Source organism: Dermochelys coriacea, chromosome 1, assembly GCF_009764565.3.
Source record: "Dermochelys coriacea isolate rDerCor1 chromosome 1, rDerCor1.pri.v4, whole genome shotgun sequence".
NCBI classification, from domain to species: Eukaryota; Metazoa; Chordata; order Testudines; family Dermochelyidae; genus Dermochelys; species Dermochelys coriacea.
This window is the reverse complement of record NC_050068.2, coordinates 337,398,554-337,422,382: the sequence shown is the minus strand read 5'-3', so window position 1 is coordinate 337,422,382 and position 23,829 is coordinate 337,398,554. Positions and strand designations below refer to the sequence as shown.

Here is a 23,829-nt window from a genome sequence, read left to right as displayed (position 1 = left end):
TGACCTGCAGGATGCAGGAAAATGGCTTTTCATCTGAATGTTTTCTGTTTCTAAGTTTTCACCATTGTGAAAGTTCTTCAATAACTTAAATGGTTAATACGAAAAAGCATTAAAAAAATGCTATGCATTCTTGTAAAAAAAAAGTTTGTAGATTGCTTCTTTTAGAATCCAGTTCTTGAGCTATAATACCAAAATTAAATCAGCCAACCGTGATTTTTTTTGTTTGCTTTTAATGCCCCATCTCCCTCCCATTTAGAGAAACAGCCTTCTCTAATAGACTGAGCTCAGTACCAGGAGCCAGGAACTACTGATTTCTAAAGCTGACCCCAACATTCACTTGAGTGACGTCTTGGGCAAGTCACCTATGCTTTCTGTTTATCTACTTGTTAAAATGCAGGAGTGTTTAGAGAATAGTTAACCTTTGTTAAAGCAATGTTTAGAAAAGTAAAATAGTATTTGCTAACAAATGTGCTATCAGTGTTATCAAATACAACAAGCATGGTTGCTTGTGTATTCAATATATAATAAATTAATTCCATAAATTCACAAAAATAGCTGAAGCAATAACGTGGAGCGACAGCAATGGGCTGCATGGCCAGTAATTCATCTCTGTGCATGTACAAAGGCTACACTAGAGATCACTAGAAGCTTTTATACAAGTTCTGACAAGACTTTATATCAACAGAACCAAAAAGGGAGGGAGCTTAACCTTTTTCTTCCCCTAGGCCTAATAAATCTCATGGCTATAGCCTCTAGTCTTGCTTCTCAACTACCTCTCAGTTGAAAGGAATTTACCTTTTTCCCCCCAAAATGTCATTTTCATTACTTGAAGTGCATGTAAAATAAAAAACAAAAAACCCAAAACAAAACACATGACCCTAATGATACCAATCAAGTCATGCATCATTATAGATTTTCATACTTTCCAACATGGTTTCTGTCATCATACATGCGAAGAACTCTTCTATAAACTGCAAAGAGAGGCCGGTTCAGACCCCATGCTATGGTCCTGTAGAAATCTTTTCGTTCATCTTTTGACATCTCAAAGATAATTTCAGTGGCATCTTTTATTCCACGGGCCTAGATAGATCACATTTTAAAATGAGATTTTAGACAAAACTGTGTATCATTGACAAACAGAACTTTTAAAAATGAGAAGATTGGTATATTCTTCTGAAATTCATGAGATATATTTCATAAAGCTATAGGTCAAAATTGTAAACTTGGATTCCTAAATTAGATAACTGAATCTATATTTGCCCAAATAAGTGCAGAACATCACTGAAAAATAGATAATTTATTCAGAGGCCCAAACATGCATTTAAGTGCCTAACTTCCATACAAGTTTGAAAATTCTAGTAAATGTATATTTTGTGGTAAAAAAAAAAAATCAATGTCAAATCTGAGAATATCACACAAAATAAATCTAAACTGACACTGTTTAGTTCATGCACTGGGGTTTCTGTAAGGAGAAAGAAGTTTCACAAAAAATCTGAAGAAATGCTTTCATAAAAAAAAAATCAATCAATCAATCAATGTAAAGCTAATTTTAAGGCTGTGGTGCCCAACCTTATTACACAGAAGGGCCACATAAACCTAAGCACAACCTTGTGTACAGATTCTACATATTTTAATCAGATTTAAAGTCACCTGTATTGATTTATATTTTAAGTTCAGCTTGTTTCGTATGTATTTAGATAGGTTGTTTCTATATACAGTATTGTCTATTTACACACTGTGTAAACTAAAATGATGTAAACATGATGACAAAATGCTGATCAATCATTATTGTGTTGAAGCAGGCCTCCTGAAACGCTCTGGTGGGCAATGTATGGCCCATGGGGCGTATTTGGGCACCCCTGTTTTAAGGTAAGATATTTCTTTACATTGATGGAAACTCAAACAAAGCTTAATCGTGATAGCAAATGAGAACTAGAAAGTGAACCTGATTATAAAAGAAAAACAAAACTGACCAATTTAGTTTAAGTGAAGTGAAAAAGACAAGCAAACATCAGAAATGGGGATAAGGTATGGTAAATTATATTTTACAAACCATTTCAATGTTAATCCAGAGGGTTATTATTAACCCAAGAAAGAACTGAGACTTTAATTTGACCAAGCTAAATAAAAAAGGCATGTACATGTGCACAATTTTGTGAGTATAAATTCTAATACCTGTGCAGGTAGGTGTTAGTACTGGAAAAGGTACACAGAGGTGTTTGCACATGCCCTAGTGAAGACTGGATCTAGCCCCTTCTGTAGGTGTAGATTCTTCTCTTGATGTGGCCATGATTTCCATGGGAGTTACACATGTTCAAGGGAAGATCACACCACTTGAGCACACTGATGTAAAATTTTACAATGAATTATTCTGAGCATGCAAACTGGAAGTGTTGTGAGACGATCTGGCAGAGCCTTAAATCCTAAGTATGATTACAATAAAAATTATATTTACTGATTTTATGCATTAGAAACATTTTTGTGTATTTCAGACAGGCAATAATCAGTTCTACTACAAAATGATCAAAATAAGCCCATTTGCATGCTCTTTGGAAGTTCTACAGAAAGTTAGTTTCAAATAGGATATTGTAGAAACAGCATAACCAGCTAAACTAGCAGACTAATGTACTGTAATTCCTACCTTTAAATAACGTTCAATGTTACTCATCAAAATGTCGATTTCTTCCTTCGACCACATTCCCTGCTTCCATTTATGGCCTTAAAATGGACAAGACAAAATAATCACAATGCTGGAGGCCAGCAAGGTGGGGGAAATCAGAACACATTATTCCTTACTGAAGTAATTAACAAAGAAAAGCATGTAGTAGTTACAAACTAATTAGAACCATTATGTAGCAGAAATTACTCTATTTGCTAAGCAACTAGTTTTCATGTTTGATGGCTTCAGTATCACCAACCCCAACAGTTCAAAAAAAAAAAAAAAAAAAAAGTATCACAAGATTCTGATGGTTTTAAGCCACTTAAAAAAAACCTGGAGTTGTTTTTATTTGGTGTCTGGTTTTTTAATCTTTAGAGTGCATTCAAGTCATGTGTTTAGGCTTTTCTCTGCAACCATGAGGACTGGAAGCTATTTTTTTTTTTAAATAAGAATGAAAGCTGAGATTCTCATGTATTTACATGACTACATGAGCCAGGGCCTAAAGAAAAACAAATATCACGAGACTCACAATAAAATTGTGACACTTGGCAACACTGCAGCCTTATGTTATGGACCTTATCACTTCCAACCATGCCTGTGTAGTGCTAACTGCTGTTGGTGCTCCCCATGCAGTCAATGATAATAAGCTCTATGCCTAGTAGAGTTTGCAGAATTGGGCCCAATGTCATTATTATCTGTATCGGGACTAGTACCTAGTGGTCGCAATCAGAACTGAGGCCTCGTTGCATGTGTTGTATTTCCCAAATAAAAATGGCAAATCAATAACAAACATTAAGCAGTAATTTCAATACCATCTAAGCTTTTGGCTTTTTTAAAAAAGCAAAACCAATTCAATTTTATTCAGAGATAAGAATGCAAACCTTAAATACCATGATATAATAGCCAAGTGGCATTAAAAATAACTGCCCCTTTACTCTTGTCTACAGATATTTTCTCTCTTTTGTGCTCATAACATCTTTACTAGTGACAGATCACACGTAATTAAGGATACGCTCCTGACCCACTTCTGAATGCTGGCTACATGCCCATCTCTGCTCAGAAAAACCAAGTGTTTCCTTCTCAGCGTGATAATTACCAGCAAAAACAATTGAAGAGAATTGACAAAGAGCTTTGCTTACTGAAATCTAATTATAAATCAAAAGTAACTTGTCATTATAGCTAATGTCTGTTCCTGCAGGGTAGGAAATGTTCTTACACCATGTCCCCAATCTTCTCTCCTCTCAAGCTACGTACAGAGACCTAGATGAGGTTCACAGAGGTAAAGTACACCTATATTTTATAGTTACAATTCTTTGTCATTTACATGACCTCTGAGCATATAAATCATCAAGAGAGGAGACTGGGCTGCAACTTACAGTGAATATCATCCAATTTGCAGAAAGGGAAAACCTTATATTATACCTTTGCTACGTTTGCCTACTTCTAGCCAACTTAAGCCAAGTTTAATATAATTTGACACAGGACTTGAAAAACCTATTTAGACACCGGTTAGCCGGGGGGCATAAAAGTTGGTGGTACACACTGCCCAGGTGAGAAGCTCAGGCTCCACCTCCAAACTGCGGTGATGGGGGAATTCCTGGGATTCCTACAAGCATATTTTCTCTGAGAAAGATGGCACCTGCCAGCAGATTTCTGCCACTATCTCAGGGGTTCCCAAACTTTTTTGTAAAATGGGCTATAATTTAATGGAAAGATTGTTCCAGCATCACTTCTCCCATTCACAATTGCACAGACAATCCTCCACTCCATTTACAATTGCACAGGCCACCTGCAATTCATGACCTTATATATGCCTGTGAGAACTATGACAATTACTTACAGGGGAAAGAAACACGAGGGAAGTGTTTAGTATGTTTTCACTCTGAACCGCTGGAAATGAGAAGACCCAGCAGCATGTGACCAGTCAGCTCTTCACCAAATCATCAGCAAGAACTCCTTTGGCCACAGTTTGGAGAACACTGCTTTAGGCTAGTTGATTTTAATAAACGTGAAGTTCATATTCCTCCCCCACTGGCTGCTGGAAAGGAGGTACATATTCTCTCTGCTTCCACCCTAGAGTCTACCAGCTACTGTCATGGCGTATCTCAACTACTTTACCCCCAGCCTCCAGAAATGGAAAGCAGTCTCTTTGCTACTCTGTCCCTGCCCACCTCAGTTCTTGAATTGAGCACCATGGAGATTAGAAACTAGTGGCTCTTAAAAGCAACCATGCATCCAATCAGGACAGTGAATGAAAGTGATAGACAGAAACTGATAATATGATGGGTGCTTGTTTCTTCCTTCTCCCAGCTCTGAGGTTCCCATTCCCAATGCTTCCCAGTCATTGCTCCCTCCCTACAAGCCGCCATCCTCTCTCTGCAGTAAACTTCAGACCTATGGAGTTTCTGTGAAAAATTAAAAGGAAATGATACAATATTTATTTTGTTCAAAATTTTTCCACAAAAGTTTGTTTCAATTTTATTTGGGAAAAAAAAAAGAAAAAAAAGAAAAGAAACTAATTTTCATTCACCCCTTTCCTCCCCACTGGAAGAAGGAGGGAAAAGTTGGGGGAGGGAGGGAGGAGGGAATAAAAAAAGCTAACAAAAAATTGTTTCAAATTGCATCACAAACATATTCATATTTCCTAAAAGGCCACATTTTGTTGAAAACAAACACTGATGAAAAATTTCAACCAGCTCTAATGTGGAACAACTAAGTTCTGAAGCGCTCTGCAGCACTAAGTTTAAATCATGTGAAGCTTTTAAAGGACTTGAGACACTACCAAACCCTAAGCAGGATCTCCTTAAATAATTACTACTGCTACTAAAACATTGCCACTCGTGGGAGCATTATAGCACCTGTTCCCTCCCTTACTATAGCTACATCGGGGTGGGCACCACTCTATCCCTCTACATCAAGATGGGAACAAGAGGAGTAGAAACTGATCACATGTTTTTGTTGTACATCAACATCAAGTGCAGGATTAATTCAGCATTGTGTTTCAAGTAACATTCTGGAAAATTAAAGGAGAGAATAAGGACGCCACATACACAAGCTCCAGTAGATTCTATAGGGCATTATTTTTCATTTTGTTAAATAAATAGTCTCCTTATTTTTACTCTCCTTTGTAACTTAATTTGAAATTCCTGGTAACATACAGTGAAACACTTTTACTCCTAGTTGTCATTCTCTCTATCCCTCTGGATCCCCTTTCACTTTTTATCTTGTCTTTTGTCTGGGGCAAAGGAAGACTTACTATTGCCCAGCATGGAAAGCGTCTGTATTTCTAGCTTTAGACTTCACCCCGCTAACAAGAATGCAGGCATCTTGCGCCAAAATACAGGGTATTTTATGCAGCCTAAAAAGTACCCTCACACACATATCATACAGATCAGCTCACCTTTTTGCAACCAATGGGAGAATTTAGGTCTAAATATCCTACCTTTGTTTGTTAGTGAATCCTTATCCTCTTTGGTTGTAAACCAGGCTTGACTAACAGCTGACACTTCTTCACTGCCTAGAGGAGAGATTTCATCCAGTTGTTCATTCTGAAGAATCTTGAAAAGAAGAATTAAAGAGTACCTTGTTATTAAGAGTACGATTTCATATTCATTCCCGACCTTGAATTTAATATGCAATACCTGGCAGTATAAGTGGAAAAAAAGATGGCTACTCACACTAGTTCACCTTGCTAGGCTGCTAAGAAAAGTATGTTGTTTTAGGCGGGGTGCTACCAGGATATTTTCCCTTTTTAAACAACACTTTTACGCATCATACTCATGGCCAGTTTAAACCAATATCTCTTCCCCATTATCCTTTACAAAAATGCACACCAATTTTCTCACAGTAATGGCACTGGATATAAAGCTCTATTTTTTTTGTTAATTGAGGATATATTGAATCATTTTGCTTATCTACTGTAATGTACACTCCTCCACCGCTACTCTATATTCTGCATAATGTGAAGGTTTACAAACTAAGATCTGTGTTTTCCCTTGTTTTTCTCTCCTTGCAGTGGGCCTACTTTACACACCATCATCAGAAATGACTGATATTTACAAGAAGCTTCACAAATGAACAAAGTAACATACAATCTCATAACAACACAGCTTTTGTGCATTGTAAAGAAAGTATTTTCTTTAAAAAGTTTATTCTTTATTCAGATACTGGCTTAAATCAGTCGTTATTTGTGTCCAGCTGATGTATGAATTTATGACAATTACATTTGTCATTTAGCATTGAATAATAAAATATACTAAAAATTAATAATGCAATTTGTTAATATTTGTTAAAAAAAAACTTAGTTAACACAACTTATAAAGTATACAATTAAAACTGGACACACTCAATAGTTTAGAACCCAACTGTAACCTCCACCTTAAAATTGTAAATTTGTTAGGACATGCATGGGTATGAAGAGAGTAGACATAAGAGGGTAAAGAACTAGCAAGGACCATAAGATTGAAGACATGTAAGATGGCGTGGTGGAAAAATATAACTGGTAGTTTTTGAAGACACTGGATATGGCAGAACTGTATTTGTAGTGAGTGGAGTCAGGTGATATGCAGCTTAAATAGAGCTACAACAGCAGGAAGAGAAAAGTAAGAAAAACATTCAGAGATTTAGATATGTACACATTACAGCAGCTACAGAACACAGCTATTGCCCTGCAACTGTGTAACTGTAGCGTAGAAGGTGTTTTTCTGTCAATGCAGGTAATGTCACCTCTCTGAGAGGCAACAGCCAGGTAAATGGAATAATCTTCTGTCAACCTAGCTGCATCTACAGTGAGGCTTCAGTCAACCTAACTACATCACAAAGTGCATGAAATTTTTCACAGCCCTGAGCAACGTAGCTAGGTCGACCTAAGTTTTAGTTATAGACCAGGCCTCAGAAAGCATTGCTGTAGCCTCCAGGGAAGCTAGGGATTTTAAAACTCTGCCCCAAAAGGCCTGGCAGTGGCCAGATGAGAGCAGAGTGATCACAAATAGGTCCATTCGCCCAACTATCCTTGCTAGAACTTCTCTGGAGAGATGGGAGCTGTAAACACCACACCCAATAGGGGTAATAATACTTACTATCCTAACTCTCAAAGGTGTTGTGAGGATTAATTAGATAATGGGGCTCAGTTCCCTACTCCAACTGAAGTTAAAACTCTGACTTGAGTGGAAAAAAGGATTGGGCCCAACATCTAAGTTGCTTTTTAATGTGAAGCCGCGCTGTATGAGAGCTGAGTATTTTTAGGCTTAAATATTTCTTTTTCTCTTGACAAAGGTACCATCTGAAAGGTTTTACCATAAGAATTGTAAAACTTATTTTTCCCTGACACCACACCTGCACTAGTGGTAAAATTTAAAAGCCCAGCCACCTTATCCTTCTATATGGCCTCTCTCTAAAACAACCCAAAGCATGTGTGCTATACCTGTCCATAACTTACTGCACCAATCAGTGGTACAGAAAATTTCACCAAATCAATGGTTTCCTTGAAAAATTAAAATGTATTTTTATTGGACAGAATCTTCTAAACAGACCAGTGTCACTGTAGGTCAGTTTTCACAAACATAACACACAGTGACTATTAATCAAAACTTTTTGCTTCTTAATATGAATATGCAGAGGCAAGTTAATTAAATGCCCTTGGACCAAGCCTGAAGCTTTACCATACCTGGATCTGAGTAACAGTTCCTTCATTAATCTCATCATCTGCTACCTCAGTGGTAGCAGTCATGGTCACCTCAAAGCTCTGATCATTTTCTGAAACTTCAAAACATGTAAATTAGTAGCGTAGTTTATTTCTGGAATATTTGATATGTAGAGTACAGGATTTATACAACACAGTACCTGGTCTGCAAATCTTAATAAAGCTGTGCTCTGACACTGATTTTTTGGTCTAGTAAAAACACAAAGATGCTTGCTAATACTTCACTTTTGAAGTTCAAATAAGGACTTTAAAGTAGGACATATATAACTAGGACATCTACCACCTTTGGTAGAATTCATGGTTGTAAAACTGAATGTGAAAACAAAAAATATAATTAGTTTTTAAATAACTGGGTGGAAACAGCACAATGTGAAGGTCTCTTTTCCTGTTCTATATTTTGTTTTCATTACTCTCCAATGACTATTAGTGTACAACTTTCAAACCAGTTGGCAGCAACTTTTAAAGCTTATTTTTCTTTTAACTCCAACATTAGTGGTTTGCATTTGTAAAAATATCAATTAATAAAGTCCAAACAAAGTTCTAGATGCTATACTTCATATAAACAGGACAGAAAGTAGAGCCAAAGAGTAGAGAGTTTAGTGTTTTGGAATATTCAGACTCACTAGAACCACAGGTTCAAACCCGGCAAGCTTGATTCAATTCTCTATCATACTGTGGTAAATAACTCAAGCACCACAGAGTTCTCTACATATGTGTGGATCTTTCAGATATGGCCTCAAACATGGAAAGCCCAACTGTTCTGTTTGGACATAAAGATCCTGTACTCTTTTAGTAAGAACAGAGTGTTTACGTTGGTGTCCTCCCAACTCTGCCTCCCCGAGTGGTACAGTATGCTAGTTGGTTGCTGCTCTCTATCCAATAGCTGGGTTTACTTCATTGATATTGCATATATATAGCTTGTTGTAAAGTGTTCTATGACTTATGGAGGTTAAAGTGTAAAATATTGATAGAAACACTGACAAAATAAAGTGTTCTAAAATATTCATAATTCTTTATTGCTCCAAGGTCATCATGATGTTCCTATTACGCCTCTGGCATTTAGGGCAGTGATGAAGTTCCTCCACTCCTGTCTGTTTCTGGCAAATCTTTAAATGCTTCAAGAGTGCCAGAACATAAATATAATGTGCACTTTGATTAGTGTTCAGTGACTTACTTGGAACTGCAACAACAGAAATGCATGGAGTGGAATCATCAATACTCTGATCATCCTCTGATGATAAGCAAAGTCTCTTGTGTGGAGGTTCAGTGCTGTCTTCTGAGTCTACTTCATCAGCTTCTAAACAAAAACACATCCAGAGCCCTTTCTATTAACATAATGAATCTTGTGTTGACTAAACATTGCTGAAGCTAAAAACAAACATGTGAAAGCTTGCTCAGTGCTCCCATTCAAGTGTTTTCTTTCGTATTTAAACTGAACCTCACTCTTGCTAAACCATGTTAATAGTGTGGGTGATTAGCCATTGGAACAGCTTACCAGAGGATTCTTTGTCACTGGAAAATTTTAAAATCAAGATTGGGATTTTTTAAAAGATATACTCTAGTTCAAACAACAATTAATCCAGGGAGGTCCTAAAGCCTGTGTAGTTCAGGAGGCCAGATTAGAAAGATCACAGTGGTCCCTTCTGGTCCTCAACATTTGAATCGCTCTCAGAAGCAAAGCAAGCCCCTGAGCCCGCGAATATCCATGCTAGTGCTCAACTCCAAGAATGTGAGCAGTCCCACTGAAGTCAATCAGCTACTCATGTGCTTAAAGTTAAGCAAGTTTGTAAATTCTCTGTAGGATTAAAGTGTATACTGATAGATTTGTAAAATCATCAAATAAAAGATGTTAATAACCCTGTGTGACCAAAAGAAGTCAAGATCTGTATTTTTAAAATGTTGCTTTTATAATGCACCAGTTAAAGGTGAAAGAGATGCTGTACTAGTTTCAGGAAATAACTAAAAACAGAGTGAATGGCCCAGGAACCAGCCACTTAAAAAAATTCAAGTTAGCTTGAAGGGAAAACTTGACAACAAGCAGGACAACATACCCAAGAAAAAATGTTACCTGAAAGGAAAAGGTCTTACACACAGCTTTAAAGAGAGCTAAAGGGAAATCCTGAAAAGGGAGACCCTAGAACACAAATATCCTGCCTAGCCAAAGCAGACAGAACCTCAGCATGGACAGCAAAGACATCCATTGATAACATCTCACTTGAGGGACACAGGTGGACAGGGAGGTTGAAAAGGGTTTCAAAATAAATAGAACCAATAAAACAGAGAAAATACAAACACTGGTAATAATTCTCTATACCATTCTGAGGGCAATGAAGTATAAGGTTCCCTTCGGTGTCCTGGGTCAAAGTCACAGAGTTCACGGTTTCTACTGTCACTGTGTCAGACTCTTCTTCAACTGTGCTCATACTCAAACCTGAACAGAAGAAAAAAAATTAAAGTCTTCTTTGAGAAGGCTCTACTTTCAATATACGACATATTTTTTCTCTTGCATTTAATGAGTAGCACAAAACTCCTCTAGGGACCTGGGAGTCAGGAGACCTGGGTTCTATCCTTGTTCTGACACTGACTCATAGTATGGCCTCAGCAAGTCGAGGCTTGAAAAGTATACCTGACTTGACTTTTCATCCATGTTTAAACACTATTCCACAACACAACTGCTTTCCTGTACCTTTGTCATATACAGTTCTATAAATTATAAAGAACATTTCAAAGCTATCTAGGTGCCTAAGATATGCACACAGGAGCCCAACTTCTCAATTTAGGTGCATTTGCCATTTTCAGAAGGGAAATCAGGTTCTGCATAAGCTCCCTAAGTGACTTTTTTATTAATTTAAATAGAAAGTATTTCATTTGAATCATCAGAAGAATCACAAGCATTAGAAATAAAAGGACCTAACAGATCATTTAGTCCATCTTCCTGCCAGTGCACAACTGTTCCCTACAGTGCATTTGCTACTGCTTCATCCCCTTGAATTTAAGAAGTCTCAACTAATGGGGCTTCTGGGGGGAGAGGAATAGCTCAGTGGTTTGAGCATTGGCCTGCTAAACCCAGGGTTGTGAGCTCAATCCTTGAGGGGGCCATTTAGGGATCTGGGGCAAAAATTGGGAATTGGTCCTGTTTTATGATCTCCTGAGGTCCCTTCCAATCCTGATATTCTATGACTCTATGATACTTCCTTTATGGGACTATTCCACAATACATCTCACTGTCAGCAAGTACAGATTTTCACTTTCTTAATTTCATCCCATTACTCTTATTCATATCCCAAACTGCCATATAATAATAATAATTCCTCTTCTTCCTTATGTTACACCCTTCAATCATGCATAGACTACCACATTATCCTCCTTAGCCATTGTTTAGCCAAGCTATGTGCAATTGGCTCTTTTCAAGGCCTCAATACTACAAAGATGGTATTCACAGGCTTAAGTTAGTTGTGTGTGGTAATCTTTGAAGGATTGGACCCTTAATCTTTCCTCCATAATCAAACTCCTTTAGGCCTCTGATCATTCTTTCTGTTGCTCTTCTCGGACTCCTTCCAGTTTGTCCAATACTTTCTGGTAACATGGTGCCCAAAAATTAATGCAATATTTCATCTGTGGTCATAACCAGACAGTACTAGAAGGACAATTACCTCTCTTATCTACAATATAGATCTGCATATGCAGCCAAAGATGCACGGGCCTCTTTGGTTACTATAGATACTGAAGGATGAATGTGCTGTCCATTAACAGCTCCTGGTCTCTGTGCAGGTGCTTCTCAGGTTTCGCTATCCCACTACATACCAATGTTTTGGATTCTTCTTCACTAGATGCATTATCTTTTATTTTTTTCAAATCTCATGTACTCTCTCTGCCTATGTTTCTAAGGTCTTCAAGTCTTTTTTATATTATTTCTTTGCCCTCTCTACTATTTGTGAAATTTTTCATTTGAAAATTTTATTAATGGATTGTTTACTTTAGCTTCCCGATCTCTAGTTAGGATGTTAAATAAGATGGACCACCGTCACTGGAAGGAGGATGCCACCATTTCCCAACTAGCCCCACCCTTCCTTTTGTGAGTGGCTCTTCCACACAGCAACAGTAGACAGAAAAATACTTTTTAAAACCTAGAAAATGTTATTCTAAAACCAAAACACTGAAAAAGGTCAGAGGGGCAGTATAGTACCGGCAACAGATTTTTAACTCATGTTTATAAGTGGTTATTATTGACAGTAACTCTACAGATTAGTCCCACCAGGCCAGGGTCCCACTGTGCTAGGGTTTATACAGACAGCCCCTACCATAAGGAATTTACAACCTACATTTTAAATTGATAGCGTTCCTTGAGTGGTATTGCTTTGGCAAGAAACTACTATTATTTTAGATAGAATCACTTCGTCTAATTAGTTAGTGAAGACTGTCAGCAACTGCTGTAATTACTAGAGAGGATAAGACCATTGTTGGCATTTAGAATGAACATCATCTTAGAAAGCGTCACAAATCATGCAAGTCCAGTCTGGTGCTTGTTGGAAGGATTCCACTTTAAAACAACCAGCCATTTAAAATATGGGTAATAATGGTTGCTTCCTAGGATGAAATTGTATTAGCGCTTCATTATGGTGAGAATTCTGAATGCTGTGATAACCTAGAGCAAACTAAACTGCAAGCAGTATTTGTTGAAAAAGTTATGTTGTTGATTTTAAGGGACTGGAACATACATCCTTAGCCCACATGGAGACTGAGAAATATTCAAAATGTTTTATTAATGGGTGGACTATACCTTCTTTAGACTTCAACCTTGATTCTTTAGTTTAATGTTTGAGAGGTGGGCAAACAGAGGAAAATTCCTCACTTTGTCTTTTGATGGAAGAATAGGACTCTTTATTGCCACAGCACATTGTACTTTCTAGACAGTTTTCAACAGGAATGGGATCACATGGGAGTGTTGTAGTTACAATCCTCAAGGCAAAGTTTCTTGAAATGAAGCATCCTTATTTAGCAGCCATTAGAGTATGATTATTTCCCCCCATTGCGTGCACACACACACTGAAGTCAGCTGTTTTTCCTTCCAGGACTTCAATGGATCCCACTACAGTGTGGAAGACAGACGAGACCAACTTGTTTATAAAAGCAAATTTCAACCATGGGTTTCACTAAAGGCTCATTTTTTATTGATTTTGGAGGGGGAGAAAGTTCTAGTACTATAAATGCTGGGAAATATAGAACAGGATTTTTATTGTAGGCATCCACAATGAAAACCAAATAAAGAGATCTGACAGCTGAGCTTTCCTCTGCCCTGCCACCCTTTCTTTCCCACAAGCATTTAGGACTGGTTGGAGAGCAGTGGAAAGATCTCTCTGAGACATTTTGGCATGGGGGGTAGGCTCCTAAATTGGCAATATAACTTTGAGAGTAGAGTAATTGTTGAGAATGCAGAGCAGTTAAGCATTATTGTCCCAGTAAAGCTGCTGAAAAATTGTAGAGGTGGTGTCTGAGAATCCAGCAAATTGAAGGTCTGGAAGGTGGGGGAAGAGAAAGAAATATCTTTGGGAGTGGGGTACAGCCTTCCAATGCAACAGTCCTCAAGAAATGGAGCTTCCCTAAGGTAAGCAGAGACAGGAGACAGCCACTCTCTCTCCACTGTTGCGTTATCTTTCATGGCTATGCAGCAGCAACCATAAGAGAAGTTAATGACGCCTAGGGCAGCATCTCCTCCCACTGAAGTATCTGCATGGGTACCTTCAGAGTCAGCTAAAGATGATGCTACAGTAACCATCAGAGTTCCCAGCTACTCCCTGTCTACCACAAAACCCCCACGGAGCCCAATTCCCATGGAGTCACCTGACAAAATGGGATTATGCAATGAAGGTAGCACTCTCCAACATAAACCCAAGACCCAGCAGAATACGGTGCTTGTTATCAAACATCTTACCCCCGAGAATGATGTATGCCAAAGTCAAGGTTAAAGAGAGGAGATGGGGACACACTGACTTGAGGCACAGAGAAAGTTATGTTGGTGATAGTTAGTAAAAAAAAAAAAAAAAAAAAAACCACTTTCACCCCTATTTGAGGTTTAGCACATATGAAATCATAATTTCAGGTAACCATGATTTTTACCAAACCATGCTAAATGAGGGCCTGATTTAAAGAGCATTGAAGTCAATGGAAAGACTCCCATTGACTTCAATAGGGTTTGGATCAGGGCCCAGTCGCAAAACTATTATTGGGAAGCAACTTGAAAAGGAAAAATCAAATCTGAATATCATGAAACACTTCCAATCAGTGCACTCTTTTAGATTGTGGATTAAAGGGTGAAGGGAAAATAAGGGAAACTCTTTTGAGATATGTAAATGTAGACAGACAATAGAGTGCAAGTGTGGACATACCACAGGTATGGGGTAGCTAATCTAACAGAAATACAATATTAAACAATTCTGAAAAAGTGTTTGTTAAATAAACAGCTTTCAGAACTTTAATGGCTATTTTTTTTTAACCCTAGGCAAAGTTCTTCTGTTTGATATTCTCGGATACTATAGGAATGGGTACACTATAATTGAATAGTGACCCCGACAGACAATTCACTGATAGACTACCATTCTTATACAGAACACAGCAGAATGCAGAGTGATGCTGCAGGAGACAATGCATTCTAATGAAGACTTCCTTGATACTGACTGCAGGGAAAACATTCTTCCTGGAGGTCTTCAATTTATCACGATGACTGCTGTATCTTACCATTGGCACTACACCGCAGTTAAGATTCCTTCAGCGCGCACACAAAAATCTCTTCCAACACAAAAACTACTTCCTTCCACAATCCATTTACTCAAAAAAAAGTCAAACACACAAACAGTCATGGCCCTATTTCTGATAATCTACAATTTTGACATTACCGACATACAATTTCTCCATCTCCAAAAACATCAGCTTTTTTAGTCTCTCATACAGTTTGCTACCCTGATCATCCTTTTATGCATCTTCCATAAACAAAAACTTAAGTGAGTACATACTGTGTTTGATTGTGTGTAATATGTGGAAGGATGTAGGTTTGTACTAGAAGATAATATAATGTTGGGTGGATAAAGGGGAATAGTACGAATATTTATTATGAGTGGTTGTGAAGACAGATAGCATGTGAATGGTTTGGATCCCAATGTTACCTAAATAAGTGATTTCCTAGATTTTACGGATTGCTTTGTTAGTAAGTGCACCCAAACAATCTTAGCTGCAAATTAAAAATCATATGGGATTTAAACAGTTCTCTTATGAAACCGAACACATTGTGTGGGTTAAACAATGCTTATGGGCAGACTGTTTTAATGTTTTTTTTCTTAATATGGATAGTAAAGATTCAGGGATTATTGTTCATAGCAGCTAGTCCACTGAAACTAAATAGTGCAGTAATGGTAACCTGTTTTCAGAAAATTATGAGGTGTACAATAGGTTCACCTAATCTCTGACAATGCTGATTTTACATTAAGTCATCAAAATTGAGAATTGTGATTTTCAGTAACAAAAGTTCTATAGTGCTCTCAGTCATGAGATTTCACTATGTAACTATACTAGGGACAACAGCAAGTTCTGCGGAAACTGTTTTTATACACTCATTATTGGATCTAATGCTTAATCTGAACAAATTTAAGAAGAAATATGACCTTTTATTAATTAGGAAATGAACAAAGCAGTGGCAATAGCCTTCTACCTACTAACTTGATTTCAGATCTAGTCCTCCCATCAAGTGCCACAAATGGGTCCTTTTTCAATAGATCCACACTGCTAATTTCACTGGGTAAAAATATATTTCTTTTTAAAGTTTGATTTCTTGCTACAAGATACTATTAGATACAGTAAAATTAAACTGGAGCAACTACATTCGAATTGATAGGACATCAGTGTAGTTATTCAAGACTATCACCATTGTAACCAACATTTAACTAGGGCTGTCAAGCAATTAAAAAAAATGAATCACGCGATTAATCACATTGTTAAACAATATAATACCATTTATTTAAATATTTTTGGATGTTTTGTACATTTTCAAATATACTGATTTCAATTACAATACAGAATACTAAGTGTACAGTGCCCTTTTTTTTACTACAAATATTTGCACTCAAAAAAAGTATTTTTCAATTCACCTCTTTCATTAAAGTTGAACTTAAAAATATTGAATCATGTAAAAAAAATAACCACATTAATGTAAAAGTTTATAGCTTATAAGTCCACTCAGTACTACTTGTTGTTCAGCCAATAGCTCAGACAAAAAAGTTTGTTTACATTTGCAGGAGATAATGCTGTGCGCTTCTTGTTTACAATGTCACAAGCATTCCCATTGCGTTGTTGTAGCTGGTGTTGCAAGATATTTATGCACCAGAAGTGCTAACAATTCAGATGTCCCATCATGCTTCAACCACCATTCCAGAGGACATGCGTCCATGCTGATGATTGATTCTGCTTGATAACGATCCAGAGCAGACAGAGGCATGTTCATTTTCATCATCTGAGTGAGATGCCACAAGCAGAAGGTTGATATTCTTTATTGGTGGTTTGGGTTCTGTAGTTTCTGCATCAAAGGGTTTCTCTTTTAAGACTTTTGAAAGCATGCTCCACACCTTATCCCTCTCAGATTTTGGAAGCCACTTCAGCTTCTTAAACCTTAGGTTGAATGCTGTAGCTATCTTTAGAAATCTCACATTGGTACCTTCTTTGTGTTTTGTCAAATCTGCAGTGAAAGATGAGCTGGGTTGTCATCTGAGATTCCTGTAACATGAAATATATGGCAGAATGGGGGTAAAACAGACTAGGAGACATACAATTCTCCACAAATTTAATTAATGCATTATTTAACGTGTGTCATCAGTATGGAAGCACGTCCTTTGGAACAGTGGCCAAAGCATGAAAAGGCATACGAATGTTTAGCATATCTGACACGTAGCTGGCATTGCAAGGTATTTACAACAGTTCCATGTGAACATCTGTTCTCACTTTCAGGTGAGATTGTAAACAACAAGCGGGCAGCATTATTTCCTGTAAACATAAACACACTTGTTTCTCTTAGTGATTGGCTAAACAAGAAGTAGGACTGAGTGGACTTATACGCTCTACAGTTTTACATTGTTTTGTTTTTGAGTGGAGTTATGTTACAAAATAAATTTACATTTATAAGTTGCACTTTCACGCTAGAAATCACATTACAGTACTTGTATGAGGTGAATTAAAAATACTATATTTCTTTTGTTTATCATTTTAACAGTGCAAATATTTGTAATAAAAATAGAAAGTGAGCACTGTACACTTTGTATTCTGTGTTGTAACTGAAATAGATATATTTGAACATGTAGAAAAACATCCAAAATATTTAATACATTTCAATTGGTATTCTATTGTTTAGCATTTCGATCAAAACTGCGATTAATCATGATTAATTTTTTTAATTGCATGGGTTAACTGTGATTAATTGACAGCTCTAGTTATAACATGACCTACAACACCTTGTATTTTAAAGCTATATCAACTCTTTTGATGTGTTCTGAATGTGTTCTCATTAAAAAGTCAGTAAGTTAATAAATATATATGCAATCATAATCAGCAGTTTTCACTGGTCACCTGGCACACATTTATAAAAATTACTACATAAACAAGATGACTTCTTGCTCACAATGGCTGCTTCTGGTTGTCCAAATAGCATATGGTGCAGTAACAGCAAAATTAGACCCAGCAGTTAAGTATTTCAGATTCAAAAAATCTGTCACAAAGAAATCTTCTTAAATAGCTGCAAAAGTTGGGGGCTAGGGGGTTGGAATCAGCCCAAATACAGAGATTCCATGTACGAGGTTTTCTATGGAAATTCAGTCTATATGTCATGATTTATTTTAAATGATTTGAAATGAAGTCGGCCGAGTTCAAAAGCAGCGTTTATAACAAACATTTATACAGATGGGTTATCACAGAGATAGGAGGTATATTAAACACATGTTGGGACAAACTGTTCTCATTTACACCAGCATAAAATTGACAACTTCCTGAAGTCAAAGGAGGAATGAGGAGAGATCAATATGAGGAGAGATTAACAAGACTGGGACTTTTCAGCTTGGAAAAGAGACAACTAAGGAGGGATATAGTAGAGGTCTACACAGTCATGACCGGTATGGAGAAAGTAAATAAGGAAGTGTTATTTACTCCTTTTCCTAACACAAAAACTAGGGGTCACCCAATGAAATTAATAGGCAGCAGGTTTCAAACAAACAAAAGGAAATATTTCTTCAGACAACGCACAGTCAACCTGTGGATCTCTTTGCCTGAGAATGTTTTGAAGGCCAAGACTATAAAAGGGTTCAAAAAAGGTCCATTAATGGCTATTAGCCAGGATGGCAGGGATGATGCCAAAAGCTGGGAAATGGGTGACAGGGAACATATCACTCGATGATTACCTGTTCCATTCATTCCCTCTAAAGCACCTGGTATTCACAGAATCATAGAATATCAGGGCTGGAAGGGACCGCAGGAGGTCATCTAGTCCAACCCCCTGCTCAAAGCAGGACCAATCCCCAACTAAATCATTGGCCACTGTCGAAAGACAGGATACTGGGCTAGATAAACTATTGGTCTGACCCAATATGGTCACTCTTATGAGGTATTCCAGATGTACTGGTGTGCCAGCACACAGTTTTAGCCAACCATTGCAATATGAAGCAGAGAGCATGCCTTCAACCATCATATAGAACAATGGAAAATTGGACCACTGGCCATTTCTGAGGCTCTCAAATATTACCGGGATAGGTGTGAATAAAAAACTTGATAGATTGGTATACACTAACAAACACCAAAGAAAAAATATTTCAATTACAACTCTTTATTAATGTTCAAAATTGTCTCTTCACCTTTAGATACATTAATATTTCATAATACACTGACAAATATGAAAAGTTGTTCAGTATTATACCTACTGTAATTATGATAATGGAAAGCCACAGCTCTGATGCTTTGAGAAGCATAGCTAAACATACGAATTAACTTCTATAAATAAGAAGAGTGCTGTGACCTATGTTGAAATATTGACACAAATGGTTAATATTTCAGCGCTGATCCTACAACTGTCTCTGCAGGGAGCCAGTTTCAGGTTCCAGCCCTGATAACTGTTGCAAAATCCACACCTCTGTGGGATATTACTGATTCAGCTGATATTCCTATTATTTACAGTATCAACTCTAAAGAATTTGATTTTATTTGACTACACAAATGTTTACAAAGAAGAAAGGGGTTTTATATTTATAAAAAGAACTGAGTACTTGTGGCACCTTAGAGACTAATAAATGTTAGTCTCTAAGTACTCTGTTCTTTTTCCAGGTACAGACTAACACGGTGCTGTTCTGAAACCCATATTTATAAAGTTCAGTCAACGTTCAGATGGCATATACTGGGGGTAGGCAACCTATAGCACGCGTGCTGAAGGCGGCATGCGAGCGGATTTTCAGTGGCACTCATGCTGCCTGGGTCCTGGCCACTGGTCCGGGGGGGGCTCTACATTTTAATTTAGTTTTAAATGAAGTTTCTTAAACACTTTAAAAAATCTTATTTACTTTACATACAATAGTTGTTATATATTATGGACTTATAGAAATAGACTTTCTAAAAACGCTGAAATGTATTACTGGCACGCGAAACCTTAAATAAGAGTGAATAAATGAAGACTTGACACACCACTTCTGAAAGGTTGCCGACCCCTAGCACATATCATCCAAATTCCAAAGTTTTTTTTTTCTTTCCCCTCTTTACAGTTGTCTTCATCTACATGGCAAAGTTATTGTCAAGCTGTATCTTTTTACTTCATTATGAAGGCACTTCACTACATCTTTCATGTTTGTAAGATGCTTATTACCCGAATTTTGTCAATGTATCAAACTACACATTACACTGTCAGTAAGTTTGTCAACAAATAACCTTTGTCAAATTACATGAATGCCCTTATCTACTTCTAACTGGGAACTAAAATTTCAGTAACTCTCTCAGTCAGCGTACACATATACTTCGCTATACTTTCTTTGAATTGCTTCATGAGATGTGGCGTGAGGGATATATTTGCATTTACTATAAATGTTTGATTATGCATCATCATAGCCAGAACTCATTACACAACTAGAACAAAGCACAATAATTTCCATAAAACAGGGATACACATGTTCTCCTAACAGGATGCATTATGTCGTATGGCTAAAGCATAATCATCAAGTTAGTTGAAAAAATAAGTTTTAAGAATTTAAGTGAAAATCCTCACTCTTCGTAGATTTCCTCTTTTAGAAACCTACTCTAACACCCACCACCAAAAAAAAAAAAAAAAAAAAAACCACGAAAAACCCCAATCATGTCTCCTACCAGGATAAAACACCAGACCCAGGAAAGAAGAAATGTCACACATGCTTTGCAGCCGGGCTTTTAACATTTAAACACACGAGGTTAAAAAGCCGGGAAAAAGGCAAAAAAAAAATCATCATCATCATCATCCCCCCCCCCCCCAAAAGCGCAAACAATAACCCGTAATTCTCCCCCGCACAATGAGTCTCCTCCGGGGCGCTTTCGCTACCATACGTTTATAAAAAAAAACAAACAAACACTTTTGCATTTTTCAGTTTATATTTCACCTGCTTTGCAATGGTCACTGTTTTGCTGCAATAATCACGCCCCCACGCCCGGTGACAATCACGCCCACACGTGCGCCAGCTCCGCCCTCCTGGCGAGCAGTTACAGCCCCGGGGGGGGAGGGGCTGCTCCCCCACACCCCCAGCTTCGGGGGAGGGGAGGGAAGGGGGGGGCGCTGTGGGGGAAGAAGCCGCCTCTGCCCCCCCGGCCAGGCCCCCGCCCGGCAGCGCCGCCATTTGGTCCCATTCGAGCTCCGGCGCCATTTTCCCGTCTCCGCGGCTTCTTCTCGCCCGGCGGCGGCGGCGGCGGCGGCGGCAGCTGAGGCCGCGGCGAGCCCCGCTCCCTAGCCCCGCCAGCCGTCGGGGAGAGGAAGGGGCTGCGCCGCCCCCCGCTGCCGCCCCGCCACCGGGCTCTCCCGCCGCGCCCTGCGGCCGGCTGCTCCCGGCCCCGGCAGCCCGCGGGTCCCCCTCGCACCTTACTTCCTGTTTTGGGTCCGGGCACTTGAGAAACCAGGATGGAGACTCTGAAGTACCAGGATGGAGGCGCCGAGAGCGGCAGCGAGCGGGGGAGGCAGCAGCGGGGCCGAGGCGCAGGCAGCCAGCGAGCCGCCGGAAGAGCCGCCGCCGCCCCGCCCACCGGCTTCCGCCGCGGCGCGGCGCCACAAAGCTCACGGAGCTGGGCGGGCGGGGGGAGAGCGCGAGAAAGGTCGCACCATCCCCAGCTGTGTGCCCTGCTGAGAGGAGACACCCCCACTCCCAACCCCTGCTAAAGGGAGACTCTGTTCCACTCCTCTGTGGGCTCTGCTGAGGGGAGATACCTCCCCATCCCACCCCTGGGTGCATAGGTGCTGGAACTAGGGGTTCTGCTGTGGTTTCCGTCGTATACAGATTTCAGATTTCAGAGTAGCAGCCGTGTTAGTCTGTATTCGCAAAAAAATGCATCCGATGAAGTGAGCTGTAGCTCACGAAAGCTTATGCTCTAATAAATTTGTTAGTCTCTAAGGTGCCACAAGTACTCCTTTTCTTTTTACAGATTTCAGAGTAGCAGCTGTGTTAGTTTGTATCCGCAAAAAGAAAAGGAGGACTTGTGGCACCTTAGAGACTAACACATTTATTTGAGCATAAGCTTTCGTGAGCTACAGCTCACTTCAAGCTCACAAAAGCTTATGCTCAAATAAATGTGTTAGTCTCTAAGGTGCCACAAGTCCTCCTTTTCTTCTTATCATATACAGAGTTTACAGTTTTTGGTTCAATAGCTCTCGGCATCCCCGCTGTACAAATTGTTCCCTCAGCACTTCCTATGCGCAGAGGTGCTGGAGCAGTTTTTCTAATGGGGGTGCTGAGAGCCATTGAACCAAACCGTGAACCCTGTATGGAAACTACTTCAAGCCTGGGGGTGCTGCAGCACGTCCCGCATCCCTAGTTCCAGCACTTATGAAGTTGCCCGTTGACAAGATGGTGCTTTTAAGTGCCTTGATTCTTGGCAAAAGTCACTGCATTTCTCCTGGTTTAACTGAGCTCAGAATATGGCCCTTAAAATTTGCCCTTGATCAATAAGGGAAGGGGAACATTTCAGATAAATTCTCATCTCTTTCCAGAGGAAACTTTTTTTCCTGATGCTGTGTAAATCAGAATAGTGGAAATTCAGCTCTCCAGGAAATCGTCATAGAGCCTGATTCTCCCCTCACGTGGACTTGCATAATCTCAGGACTAACTCCATTGAAATTCATGGGAATATGCTAGTGAAAAAAGTGATGTATATCCATTTTTCTGTCAGTGCTTTCCCATTTCATAGACTCATCCATTTCCCTCTTCACACTTACACTGTGCTGTTGCATGGGGTTACTTATCTAATACAGTGGAACCTCACTATTTGGCTTTAATGACTGGAGGACTTATCATGAATGAGTGAATTTTGTAAATTAGTAATGAAACAGACACAACACAAAACCAGCCAAGGGACTGGATCACAAACAGTGTTTTGTTCATTTATTTTTTATCTATGTAGCTTAATTATTTAGGGGAATACTGTATAGTACTTCATAATGGGCTCATTCCTGCAACTCTTATTTACTGTGTAGTTCCTCTGAGGACAGTGGGACTACTTGTATGAATAAGGACTATTTGCACCCATGAAAATGGGCTGCAGGATCTGCCACATTGTACTAAGTGTCCTGTAATATATTCAGTAAAAGGAAAACGAGACTTCACTATGGCGCTATTAAATCTTTGCAGAGAACGGGGGAGAAATCACATTTGTTTTGTGTGAATTATAAAATGTGCAAACTAGCTAGATTCTGCTCTTCTCACTGTGTCTCAGAGGGGCTTTAAAACTAAGCATTTTTACTTGTCAAAGAGAATTCTCTTTGTCTCCATTTAGTGAATTGTAAGATGGAGATAATATCACACCATGTCTTGTAAGGGTGTTACAAAGTTTCATTAATGTTTGTTAAGCTTCACATAGCTTGGCAAGAAGAGGATCAGGGGAAGGGGCTATGCACTGGATATATTGTTATCTGGATCCAGCAGTCAAGAACTAGAGGTGTCTGCTAATTCAGAAGGGAAGATCTAGTTTATAATTGTTAGGCTTACCAAATTTCCTCAGTCATTCTCTGCTTTGATAAATTTTTTTCTCTGTAAATATTTTGTGGTTATGATAGCAGAGGTAGCAATAGGTATAGTTTAAGGGTGCCTGATATGCCTATTGGTGGCACCTTATAACTTTGCCAGATTTAGCTGTTCAGGCTGAAGTTTTCCTTGCCTGGTGTCTGCCTCAGGCTGAATACTTTGGAAAAATTTCAGCAAAAGTGGTTCAGCTGTTTCTCAGAATGAGG

General features: G+C 38.7%; 1 protein-coding gene across 3 annotated transcripts in view; it reads right to left on the bottom strand.

The window, feature by feature from the left end:
- Positions 1-21,632, bottom strand: part of DMTF1 (cyclin D binding myb like transcription factor 1) — a 66,888-nt gene extending 45,256 nt beyond the window's left edge. The window contains exons 1-7 of one of the 3 annotated variants that reach the window (XM_038389120.2): positions 21,476-21,632; positions 10,675-10,791; positions 9,535-9,657; positions 8,325-8,419; positions 6,102-6,216; positions 2,642-2,718; positions 923-1,080 (exon numbers count right to left, since the gene is read on the bottom strand). In XM_038389120.2, coding sequence (XP_038245048.1) covers positions 923-1,080; positions 2,642-2,718; positions 6,102-6,216; positions 8,325-8,419; positions 9,535-9,657; positions 10,675-10,783 — 677 coding nt within the window. In that variant the 5' untranslated portion in view covers positions 10,784-10,791; positions 21,476-21,632. Of the gene's footprint in view, positions 1-922; positions 1,081-2,641; positions 2,719-6,101; positions 6,217-8,324; positions 8,420-9,534; positions 9,658-10,674; positions 10,792-21,470 lie in introns of those variants that run through there. The other 2 variants (XM_038389115.2, XM_038389132.2) reach the window with 2 other exon arrangements.
- Between the last annotated feature and the right edge of the window lie 2,197 nt (positions 21,633-23,829).